The 13,031-nt window shown below is 43.4% G+C and overlaps 2 protein-coding genes across 2 annotated transcripts in view; both read right to left on the minus strand.

The window, feature by feature from the left end:
- Positions 1-11,381, minus strand: part of LOC311167726 (putative small intestine urate exporter) — a gene marked incomplete at both ends in the record, with an annotated part of 45,271 nt that extends 33,890 nt beyond the window's left edge. The window contains 9 exons of the mRNA XM_084228775.1: positions 1,857-1,947; positions 2,801-2,948; positions 5,557-5,650; positions 5,772-5,890; positions 8,732-8,818; positions 9,027-9,114; positions 9,201-9,434; positions 9,923-10,083; positions 11,378-11,381. Of these exons, the coding sequence (XP_084084901.1) occupies positions 1,857-1,947; positions 2,801-2,948; positions 5,557-5,650; positions 5,772-5,890; positions 8,732-8,818; positions 9,027-9,114; positions 9,201-9,434; positions 9,923-10,083; positions 11,378-11,381 (1,026 nt within the window). The remainder of the gene's footprint in view (positions 1-1,856; positions 1,948-2,800; positions 2,949-5,556; positions 5,651-5,771; positions 5,891-8,731; positions 8,819-9,026; positions 9,115-9,200; positions 9,435-9,922; positions 10,084-11,377) is intronic.
- The window catches only part of LOC311188423 (putative small intestine urate exporter), a gene marked incomplete at both ends in the record, with an annotated part of 161,112 nt that overhangs the window by 57,256 nt on the left and 90,825 nt on the right, over positions 1-13,031 (minus strand). The window lies entirely within an intron of this gene.

Below are 13,031 nucleotides of genomic sequence, written 5' to 3' on the forward strand. Positions count from 1 at the left end.
AGACCCAGAGGTGAAATACCCGGAAACTATCAGACTGCTATAGAGTGTCAGGGTCACAAGCCACCCACCCACATATATGAGTCCCTCCCTGAAAATGATAAAACCTAACAAGCTCTGACATGCAGCAGCAGTCCATCTGCCCACCTGTGACTATGCAGGTGTTTCCTTTCGCTAACGTTCTCCCTCTGCAGGGCAGGCCTCCTGCCTGCCCATGCCCTGTACCTGCCAGGACTTCTCTTCACTCTCCTACCTCAGTGGAGGCTGCTCTCCTCAGGGCCGTCTGCCTGCAACCATGCTGGCCTCTCCCAGCAAACCTGTCCATTTTGGGGCAGCTCTTCCTGCCCACTTGTGTCTATGTAAGTGTCTTTTACTCTCTGTCCCTTTGTAACAGGGTGGTGCCCAAGAAAAGGGGAAGTTCCAGTTTTCCTGCTCCACCCTAAGGAGGGTGGAGCTAAAGAGAAGAGAAGAAGCTGCAGAGGAGACTGAGGAAGGAAGGAAGCAGGATGGAGAGCCAGAAGGAGCCCTGGAGGAGGCACATGGAGCAGACAGACATCTGGAGAAACTACACTGGCCTTTTGGTCGTGGACTGGGTGACACAGATGTGGGTGAGAGACCCGTGGGGAGGTGACCATGGCGGGTTTTGTCTGGATTTTGATTTTGCTCTTTTCCTCCCAGACTTGTCTGGGTGTTTCTGATCCTTTTCTGTGGGTCCCCACTGGAAGGTGCTTTAGACCTGTGGCAGGCTTTGGGCCTGGCTCTGGGCCAATCCCATTTGGATGGAGTTTTACCCATGAGGGGACAGGTAACTTTGGGTGCTTGATTTAGAAACTATATTCTTTGCCTTTCCTGAATTGTTTCCTATTTGTACTAAAGTTCCTTTTCATTAAAGTCCCATATGTTTTATTTTGATGCGGCGCATGGCAAAACCTATTTAGAGCAGGCAGGTTTGCGGGGTCTGGGCTGCCCCTCTCCCTGCCCCGTTAGACATTTCCCTAATAAACCTGCCCTTTAAATATAACTACCATCTCTGTCTTGTGAAAAATTCACCTGGGAAACTTGCAGTGTGCTACTGAAACAGGAGCTCTGGTGAGACCTTGCCCAGAGTGAACCCAAGCACCCCGCACTCCAAACCCACAGACTCCAAACACAACATCACCACCATCATGAGGTTGCCAGTCTGCCTAAATTGGGATTTGTCCACTCTCACTGAAGAGAAAATTTCTATACAGGAGGGTCAAGGTAGCAAGTAGATGAAACTTTTTTGGATCACATCATTCCAGGGTTTCTGCTGGATTACAGAGTGATCATGGACTACACTTCAGTAGACAAGTGACTAAGGGAACTAGTAAGGTGTGACTTACTTTTCAGCATTTTCATTGTGCATCTCATCCCAATTCCTTAGGACTGGCGGAAGGAATGAGGGGAATGCTCAAAACCCATGTGCACAATTGACAGATGCTTATACTACAGATGTTCTGCAATAGCCAGGCCAAAGACCCTCTTATCAAGTCACTCTACATCTCATCAAGGAACTGGTGGAGAAGGGACATAAAATGCCAAGAGATAAACTAATTCCTTAAGGGAAATTGTCATAAAATAAAAGGTCAAGACTCTTTCTAGAAAATTTGCTGAGTACATGAGAAATGCATCTTCTAAAATCTCAGAAAGCATAAACTCATAAAACTGTGCATTCTCCTGCATTCCACACCAAACCATGGCAGCTTCCCCTCACACACTTGTGTTTCACAAACTGTAAAAGCCACATTGAGGAGGGAATGAAAATACTCTTAGTCTGACTTCTACTGGGTGACAATGCAGATTTGGCCTATGAATATTTCATGAGAACATTTTCTCACCTGACTTATGAAATAGCCAGTGATGGTAGTCGAGATGGCTCCAGCTAAGGAGGAAAATACTTGCGATAGTCCCCTGAGAAAGGCACTATACCTGGGAGACAGACACAGAGGCAGAGAAAACATTCACTAGAAATAAAAGATTAATCCCAGCTCATCTGTCACAACTCTGTGTTTACCACTGAGGACGCCTGGGGCGGTGCTGACTTTGGATCAAACCTGAATGAAATGTCCTGATGGGAATAGTAGGATCCTGCACTTACTTGGAGACTTCGAGGAGGTCACCTGTACTAACTTCTCAACACTGTTTATACAAAATATACAGATTAGGGCCCTGTAGCTCATTTATGTTCTTTGGACTCTGCTATGGAGCCTGATCTTCTAGAATCCAGGTTTGGTGTATAAAATATCTCTCTCCTAGAATATAAAAGCCCTCTCATTAAAAAACATGGCTCCCCTGAGAAAAGGTATTTCTCACAAATATTGCTGCATTATTGAGGATGAGTGTGTTTTCTTTACTGTGAAATGTCTCTGGCAGCTATAGGGTAAAGTTCATTGACCTCTGATATTGACCTAAATCAAGGTAAGTGTCCCTCTTGCTGTCCCCGCCCTTTGCCTGCAATCACTTTACATGAGCTAGGCTTGTGGCGTTTCCAAGTCCTTTCAGGGACCCACCCTATGTGCCAGTTGATGATGCCCCACGGAGGGATGTCGCTGGGAGTCTCCTCTCATTGGGCTGTTCTGTGGCCACTGTCTACTCCTGTTTTCACTTTAAAAACTAAGTTTGATATAGTAGAGCATCTTTGGGTGTTTCAAGGAATTAGTTATAGTACTGACAATTTCCGTGACAGGTCTCATGTGTCACTCATATTTGATCTATATGTCGGAGCAGGGTTATGCAGATGGACCTGCACTGAGTTTCTATGAGGATAACGCAGAGTCCCTACCGAGGAGCAATATCCACCATGTTGAGAAGAACTCCTACTTCACACAAGTTGCGGAAGATGGGAGACACTACCAAGATGGCAAGGGTGGTGCTTTGGCTGGATCTCACCCAGGGCAGGAGCAGGTGGAGTCCACATGGGACAAGAACCCCTGGCAGGAGGACAAACAGTGAACAGGAGGCCCCCTGGGCGCCCCCCACATACCCTTCCATTCACCTCCATTCTTACCTAAGGCAGTAAAGAGTTTCCTGATAGTGTTGAGTCTAAGGATATTTCTGGAGTGGAGAAAACCAGCGAGTTGACCTCCAAGGATAAAGGTGGGAAAGGCAACACATACCGGCAGAGCTGACATGATCCCACTCTGGGAAGGAGAGGAGTGAGGGACAAGTCATCACCCCTCACTATGACAGAGACAGAGCTGCGGGGAGATTGTCTAGATCTGGGGTTATTCATTACATGCTCATCCCTCTAACACAAATTCCACATTACTGGTGTGAGTCAACATAATAATAGTGCTTGTGGATCAAGTTTCATAAAATTCAATTTGAGGGGTAAAAAACCACTAATTCTTCCTGCATATATAAAGTTTCCCTGGAAAAAAGATATTTAAAAGAAGAAAATTTGTTACAAAAATAGGCTAATAATTATGAACACACAATTAGCAGAGAGGGAAAAATATGTATGTAAGGACTGTGTTAAAATGGTTTAGAGAATAATATTCATGTCTGTAGGCTTGGATTCTCAAAAGGCACAATGGGAAAATTTCTGAGAAACTCTTAAAAACTTTATGTGTGGAGTGGGCTGGGAGAACGGGGGAGATTGGGAACAGGAAGACAGCAAGATATTCCAACTGCCTTTTTATATTTTAAAAGAGATTTTTAAATGGGGAACCTTGTGATTATCAATTCAGCTTCTATTTTAAATGACCAATAAAGAGAATAAGGACAGAGGACCACCCTTTGGTTTACATAATCCAGACAATGAGCATGTCACTCTGATCTGGTCCAAGCTGTTCATTTAATGGATGAGTAAACCGAGACCATCGAGGTCACGTGACTTAGTGAGAAATTACCCTGAGAGCAACGAGTTCAGGTCTCTTGACTTCCTGTGCTGGGAGGGCACTGAGTTCTCAACTCTCTTTCCAACTACTCTCATCCTGGTCCTCCTCAGCCTTGGTGTCTGAGGGTGAGAGCCCACGTAGCCTCACTCCAGAGACAGATCATCCCCAACAGCAGCTGTAGGACGTCCCTCTCTCATTCTGATGCCCTAGCTCTCTAGATGTCTTGTTTTCTCACTCCCTGGCCTGTGTTCTGGTTTTCATCTGCTTCTGGTCCTCCTACCCCATCTTTGGACTTACTGATCTCAGCACACCAGCCTCCTTGTGTGCAGGAGCCCCAGGCTCTGACCTCTGCTAAGAGGCCAGATCTCTGTTATCCCTTTCCATGTTTCACCAGGGAGCCCAGTCACCCTGGGGACACTGCTTTTGATTCCAAAGGGTGAGAAAAGCAATAATTCAATGACCATGTGAATATACCTCTCAGTGAGATCTATACCCTCCTTCCCAGTATTAGAATATCCATTTAGCAAGAATTGAAAAGCTCCTGTCAGCCAATCCACAATCTGTTCATTGAGTAGAAAATCAGAGAGCACCACACATATGTGCACTTAGTCTATATATGTTAAAATTGAGAGAAATGTTTTTCCTTAAAAAATTCCTATTATTTGGGCCTGCCTTGGTGACACAGGTGGTTGAGTGCTGCGCTGTGAGGCTGTCCGCAGCCTCTGCAGTGCCCATTTGATCCAGGCCTGCCAGCAAGGGTCCCACATGGCGCAGCAGACCTCTCCTGTCATGCCCACTGCTCCTCTCAGCAGCGTATTTTGTCAGTCTGCCTGTTCTGTTCCCCACAGTTTCTGGTGAATCCTCTCACCTTCCCGTGCGTCTGGCCTATACCCCAGTTCTTGTACAAAAATAAATAAATCTTTTTTTTTTTTAAGATTTATTTATTTATTTATTTATTTATACAAGCACTGGCTAGAGTCAGAAGCGCAGGAGGGAGAGAGAATTCACCAGAACTGGATCAGGGAACAGAACAGGCAGAAGGACCAAAGCACACTGCTGAGGGGAGCAGCGGAAGGCAGGAGAGGTCTGAGCGCCATGTGGGACTCTCGGTGGTGGCCAGGGATCAAACCAGCACTGCAGAGGCTGCGGGCAGCTTCGCAACCCAGCGCTCAACCTTTGCGCCACCAGGGAGGCCAAATAAATAAATCTTTAAAACAATTCCTACTGTTTTTTATGTAACAACTATCATGTCTTACTTTCAGTGTGTTTCTGATTCCTATGTCACAAACTTCTTAAAGATAAACACAATTTTATTAAACTTTGTTGCTTACATGCAACAGAGTGCCTTCACTGGAGTTGTTGTTCAGAATAAATGTAATGTTTTTGCTTAGGCCTCTTAAAAAATGTGACATTCTCTGCATGTGTGTCCTAGAGCCATTCCACTCTCTTCCCATTAAAAGAAGATTTCTTTTCAGTGATCAAAATTTCCCAACGAAAACCAAGTGAACCAGGTTGCATTTTCTCCCTAACCATCCTGGGCCTAATCCTTGACTTTTGAACCAAACAAAAGACAGAAAATTTTATAAAGAAGCATTTAACAGAGGAACAGAATGAACTTCCTCTGTACTTACATTTCTGAAGTTAGCTTCAAGTACAGTGTTGAAGTATGTTGGTGTGTATGTTATTATGATACAATTACGCCAGTATATAGAAAATGCAGACACTAAAATGGCCCACAGTGGCAGGGATTTAATCATAGCCTTAAAGGGAACAGACCAGCCTGGAGAACTGCCCTAGAAGAAAACACATAACAGTGTTCCTTCTGTTAGAAGACAGATGCTTTGCTCCACTGCACATCTCACCTCTAACACATGCAGACAGACATGAAAATAACAGAAGAGTTGCTTAGTGCACCTGTTCAGCCAGGGAAGCCATGATGTATTCCTTCTCACCAGTGCTGATAAATGGATGATTCACAGGGCCCTCATAGACAAGAAGAAACCAGAGCAAAGAAGAGGCACAGCCTATTCCACCTGGGAGAAGAGGGTCCAGTTAGTACTGTCAATTTGACTTTGACCTGGGGTGCATCCTGTGGTCCACAGTGACTGACCCCAGTCCTCATCCATAGTCTAGCATGCACCTATCGCTGGAGGAGAGGACTTTCCCAGCACTTGATTTTGGCCTTGGTCACACATGTAACTTGCTCGTCCATGCTTTAAGAACCACAATATTGTTTCCAATTTTCTTCTAAAGTCTTAGCCATTGTCATAGGAGGAACATGGTCCAAATTACCCATTGTTAAATTACCCAAGGCAGATACAAGACACAGAGAACGGAGCTGCCCAAAAGGGGAGAACAAATGATTTCTTTTAAAGCAGAGTTGGGGCAGTTTTGAAATGCACCATTGCTAGAAATACTAGTGAGCTTACCTTGCTTGCTACAAACCTTCTCTATTGAAGTACTGGAAGAATTCTTCTCCTGCAAAGTTTTGCAATACTTCTGCAAAGTTCCTTCCATCATTTAGTCCTTCCAAAAGCACTACCTCTAGCACTGAAGACTAAGCAGCAGGCATATGTGCAAGTGATTACCCGGGAAATTTGTAAATTTGAAATTCATCTTCAATAGATAGATTTTCCCTAATACAAACATTATCCGGAATTTGGCAACACAGGATTATTGGTATGCTCTGAAAACAAAATTCATCTAAAAAGTCCCTTCTTAGGTCATTAAGAATATCTCAAGAGCTCTCTTTACTTGCTTGGTTGTGAATGACACATCCTTCACAAACACAGAGCAACCCATAAACACCAAGATTTTGTTAAGATTTTGAGAGTTTAGGAAGGAAAAGCACAATTTTCTCAACAAGAAACTTAAAATCAAGTATGGAGGGATAGACGTGAAAATTAGCACTGGTGAAATTTAGCAAATTGATAATGTAGGATGTTGACAGATTCCATGGGTATTTAGTGAGTTCCTGTCTTAAACATGCTATTGCTCTTTCTCAAATCATGAGCCCAGCATCCTCTCCCATTGCTTGAATATTTTTTGTAGCCCATTTTTTTTGAAATTTCTAGGACAGAACACTGGTAGATTCATGTGCCATAGTGATCACACTTAACATATTTTCTTCTAAAAACCATGACCTGATAAATAAAAACCACGAAGTAAGAGCACCAGCCCCTAATGAAAACACCAACAGATTGAACCTCTAGGTCCCACCAGATGAGGCAGGTTGCACATGGGATTTAAAAGAACATTGTAAAAATACATACCCTCAAACGTTAGTCAAAGCAGATGGACTGTTCCATCCATGACTGAGTATGGACAATATTGCAAAGTAGTAGACCACTGCCACTGGAATACTCAGTGTGACTTTGAAAATTTCTGTCTCTGTGTAGTTCACCCACTCCTGAGCCTCACGTGGTCTGCCCTGCTCTGCCTCCTCTATTGGCTGATTCTCTACTCCACTCAGTACTTTTACCTATGATCATGTCTCATTCCCACACTTTCCTGGTTGAGTAATATTAAGAGAATGTTAAAACAAGTATGAAATAAGTAAGCCTGGCTAAAACTATAATCCTACCAAGATAACCTGTTCAACAGCTTATGAAGCAACTCAGGTGGCCTCCTTCTTTGGGTTGAATTTAGAAACTGAAGAGAATGTGATGATGCCTCTAAAGTCATCCGGTTATTTTAGCTACATGCTCGAGTTCCCTGAACTTAAATGTGATTTGCAGTCTCTCATGATGAGGTCTGACATTATCCACTTCTGTGGGTCTCCTAGAATGAAAGACTGCGTAAGCTGCCGTGTGGGCTAGGCAGCTCAGCCTTATGGGCACAAAGCCCATTAGGCCCAACCAATCAATTCACTCCTGACCCTGCAGAGGCATGTGGGTAAGTAATTTTCAGGCTTTTCTGCCCTGCACCATTAGGATTGCATGCCTGATGGGGGCACCTGCTTTTTGTTCCTTTGTTATTTTTGTTATATTGTTTACTCTTGTAAGTAATGACTGCAGTATTGATATGTTCACCAAGAGAAGCAGAGGCAAGAGAGAGAACAAGAGAAAGAGTGAAGATTCACCAAGGGCTGGGAGGCCTGCCAGCTTCCTGACACCCCCAACACCACCCGGCACCCCTGCCTGCCGTGTACCTGGTTGCTGCACTGCATGTAAAAGCTCAGGAAAAGCCTGAGGTAGCCACCAAGGGCTCCTGGACTCTCATTTACCTGGTCTGCTCCGATTATAGAAAACCTACTCTGTGCCATCCTGGCATTACAGGCGCCTCTTAATTTAAGCAAGAGCTGATGCATAAACTCCTGTGACAATGAGCATATGTCACCAGGCAGGACCGGGAATGCCTGGGGAGCCGCTGACTGATATGTAACTTTGCGCCCAGAGAGATATCAGCGGAATGCCTTGTTAACAAGATGGGTACCAGAAGCCAAGGTCAGAAAGTCTGATTTTGGTCTCTAATTTTGGGCCAGAAAACTGGGCTGTAAATCTGAATTGGGTTCGCAGAGTCCTCTCTCCTAAAGGGCAGTTAACCTATCTTTTTTCTTCTTCCTATCTTTTTCTTCCTATCTTTTTTCTCTTTGTCCTCTGGCCATGAGTAATACTATGTATAGTATAATACTATGTATAATCACTCCCTCCATACAAAGGCAAGGTTGTACCTTCTGGGTAGCATCCTGCCAATTTGCTCCATGACTCCCGTTTCTTTGTCAGTGTGGTGTTGCCTTGCCTCAAAAAACTTCAGTTAAATAAATATCCAAATCTGTTACGATTTGGCAAACCAGAGATGACTTGGATTAAGAAAGCACACCCAGCATTCTCTGTCCTAAACCAAAATTCTGAGGCAGAGGAGCACAAACTCACCAAAGATATAGAAGACATAAGGCCATCCTATGGTGTCGCAGAGGAGGCCTCCGACAGAGAGGATGACGAAGCTTCCCAGTATTATTCCTACAGAAAGTCAGGAAGTCATATTTCACATGAGGGCGTCAGGCTTGGGACTCTCTATGCCTCCTACAGATTGAAACTCAACCAAGATGAGTTCCCAGCGATTAGTGATAAAAGCTGAAATCCAGACAACCTGCTGTCACTTCCCGCTCCTCCACTCAGCAGCTGTCTGGTGATGCAGCACAGGGCTGACAATTAGGGTGCCAGTTACCTGATCGAGCAATGGCGATGAGCTGACTCCTTTCCACTGGGGGAGCCCATTTGACCCAAATTGAAAACTGACCTGTTAATACCATGGTCTGTAAAATAAAAATAAAAGTTCCCTTCTTAGTATCTGAGGTCACTTTGGAACCCATGATCTACTCACAGTTAAAAATCTTGGTACCTGGGCTATGCCTTGGACAACCCGAAGGACAATGAGCAAGGTCACTCCAGTATCAGCTGCCAGTGGACAGAAGAGGGTCAGGACTGAGGAAATGACCAAGCCAGCACCGACCACGTACTTGGCTCCAAATATTCCAGTCGCATAGCCACTAGGGATTGACGCCAAGATTGTGCCATAGTTGAATGCACTGAGGATGATTCCCTGGATCCCAGGATTCCAGTCATACACAGGAGCCTAGATGAAGACAGCACACCACTGTTAACCTCTGCCTACAGATGAAACTATAACCAATTATATCAAGCAAAAGAAAGAGAGAAAGATAGTGAGAGAGAAAGAGAGATTGATTCAACTTACTCTTTCACTGGTTTCCCAGATAACTGACTAATTTAAACATGAGAGCCTAAAAAGAAAGATCCCATAAATGAGAAGCATTATCAAGATAATAAAAAGTAGGTGAAAAAAGAGGAGAGCATTTAAATCTGTGAAAATTTTATGTAGATATTTTCACCATTTTAGGGAAAACTTTATGTCCACTTAATGCTAAAATCTGTTTCCTTCATTCTAGCTGAATCCATGCTAACACTTAGACATTAAATAGGGATATAATTTCCATAGATATTTTGTTCTTGCATAATACAGCTCCTGGAACATAGTAGATACTCAATAAATAACCTTCTTGTTAAAACCACTTGAATTGGAGAAACAGTCCACATTAAGCTTACCACTGCCTTGAGTTCCTGTGTGGAGGCATTGGGTTGGCTGGGCAGGGCCGTGTTATTTACCATCGCTGGCATGGCGATGCTCAAATTCATTTGTTGTGTGCTCACTGAAGAGTGACAGAGAAGCAAGATGAAGGCCAGCCCATATCGGAGTGAACAACAGCCTGAGAGGAGAAAGCACAGAAAGTCTGATAAGCAACTGCTTTACTTGGCACCCTCCAACAGTCCAGAAAAGGAAGAAGATTCATTCTGTGAAACAGGAAAATGGAGGAGGCAGACTTGCTCTGCAGACCTGTTCCCCTGGTAATTGAGAGGGTCAATAACTTCTCCAGAACACTGGTCATCAGAGACTTGAAAAATGTGTGGAGTTGGCCAGAGTGAGCATTCAGAAAGAGATTTCTAGACAGGGTCCTGGGATGAAATGAGGAGAGTGGGATGGAAAGAGTGGATTTCAAGAAAACTGAGTTGGCAATAGCTGTTCACTGCACATGGATAGTAATGGTGTAGTTGCAGGATCACCTCATTTCCAACATTGCCTTCCCAAGTTTCCTACCTGAGGGGCTGGGGTGGCAGGTTGTGCCACTCATGAGCAGGGGGCCTAGCATGATTTGGGCTGGGCGATGAGACTTGAAAGGTGTGGGCGAGGTAGCATATAGAAGTACATTAACTTCATCTTTCAATTTTTAGCTAGTCTTGCACAAAATGTGCCAGTGCTCCATGTGCGCCCTCTGGTGACCCTGGGGTTGAGTGCAGACATATAGTTGGACCAGAGCTGGAAGGGTTGATTGAATTGCCCTGTCCTCTTGCCACGTGGGTGCCCCACATTCTGGCTACAGCCAGAGAGCAAATGTGGGTGGAGTGACCAGTACTGTTTCCTGTTGTGCAGGGACAGTTCCGTTAGGACCCGACAGCCAGATTCCAATGTGAGTTTGTTGCTGGGAGCATTTAGTTGAGTCTGTCTGCATCCCCATTGTTAAGAAATATATATTTGAATTTTGATCATCCCATATTCATAGGGCAGGTTAAGGTAAGAGAGACTGCAGCAATTACAGCTTTGCCTTCTCCAGCCGAGAACAGTGATGGGAAAAACTGGTGATAATTTTGTCTATTGTAACCTTTATTTTGTTCCACAATAATTTATTCACTCACATTTTTGTAACAGTCTCTAGAATTGTTGCAAATGGGCACTCCTGCCAAATATAAATTTACTTGGAATGCTTCTCAGTTATAATATTAGGTGCGCTACTGTTGGCGGTGGAACATACACAGTTATTGTAGTAAACTATGCTATTTCTATTTTTGGGGGAAAGAACATGAGTTTTATCAAATGCATTTTAATTTGGATCAGACATTTGGACCCACATGTATTATCTAATGTTGTGTGTTTTGGGGCACCTTACTGAGCTTCCTGTGGCCTCATTATTTCTTCACTTAATTGGGGTTAATGATATTACCTACCCATTGCGCTATGATGAGTATTGAGAAAGTTTATGGGACTTTATTATAGTTATTAACAGATGATATTAAACTGGCTTTACATTTTAGAGTGAACTCGTAATAATACGTTTTGATGAAAACATAGGATTTATTTGCTAAAACTTTAACTAAAATTTCACGTGATTATCTATAAAAGCGTAAAAAAAAAGGTCTGTATACTGCACATTCACTTTCTGCTACTACTACCATTTCATATAAGTTTGGTACACTTGTCACAATGAATGAACTTACATGAACCCATGGCACACTTCATTCAGACATCTTAGATATGTGTCTTCCTTCTGCCCCTCAGCCCCATTCTGGACACCAGAGCACATTTCATTGTCTTGTTGCCTTTGGGCTACTTTTGCCTATGAGTTTCCCAGACCTGCTTCATGTTGGTGAGCTTGACCACTTGCAAGAGTACCAGTGAGGTACTGTGTGTTATGTCCCTTACTTGGCATTTCTCACTGTTTTTCATGGCTAGACTGAGGTCACGTGTTATTGAGAGAAGGATGATACAGGTGAACTGACGCTCTCCCATCAGACCATAATAGGGTGAGTGTTAGCACCAGGATTCACCTCTGCTGGTATGGACCTTGATCGCCTGACTTGTAGTGGAATCTGAACGGTCTCTCTACTGTAGAATGGCTCTCTCCTCCTCCCCTTCCACATTGCGTCCTTTCTCCTTTTCCCCCATCATTGCTGATGTTGAGTCTCTGCAGATCAGTTGAGTGGTAGATTGTTAGCGTTATTGGCATGAACGCCAAGATCATTGTCTAAGTGTCAATTCCACATATGTTTTTCATTTCAATGCCATTCATGGTATGTTTACATATTTTTCCACGTTAATACTGTCTATTTTGTTTTTTCACAAACCTTTCTTTGAAATTAGACTCACTTTAGTGGACTCTTAAGTAAGTCTTCCTTATTATATATTATAGAAAAAAATGTAAGTTGTAATACAGATGCGAGGGAGGAGGAAAAGCAACTCTTTGTGCTGCTGTAGAGGGAAAGTGGTTCTCTGAGCAGACCTGAATCAAATATGAGCAGGGAGATCTAAAGGCATGTCCTCGTGGACTTAGAAGCAGAAAGACCAAGACTGGTTTCCTATTTTCTTCCAGACCATCTGCTCTGTGATTTTTCTTCATCTATAAATAATGACTTATCTACCTGTTCTGCGTAAGATCAAAGTTTCTCTTAAGAAACTAAATAGTTATTAACAAAAAAGCTTTTTTTGTGTGTAGAATTCTTGACTGTTGGGAGTAGCAAAGGATGCAGTATTTGTCAAGGAAAGAAAGTGATATAGACCAAGATTTATCTACAACCATTATATGGTTTTACCTTTCCTGGGGGTTTGTGCTGGAGTCACACTTAAGTTCACACCTTCAGAAGCCTCTCCCTCTGTTGCCATGGCTTCTTCTCTAGTAGACATGCTGCTTCTCTTCTCTCAGTTACCAGAGTTTACCTACTGAAATAAAACAACACAAGAGCAAACAGAGAGAGGTGAGTAACATATATGTGACACAACACCAAGTCTTCCAAGGATTGAGGGAAATACTTTTTTTGGAAAAAAGTGTTAGGTTAGAGTTCAAAAGACTTGGTTTGTTATCCAGACTCTCTCACTGGGACTCTG

Source organism: Talpa europaea, assembly GCF_964194135.1.
Source record: "Talpa europaea genome assembly, chromosome: 2".
Classification (NCBI taxonomy): domain Eukaryota; kingdom Metazoa; phylum Chordata; class Mammalia; order Eulipotyphla; family Talpidae; genus Talpa; species Talpa europaea.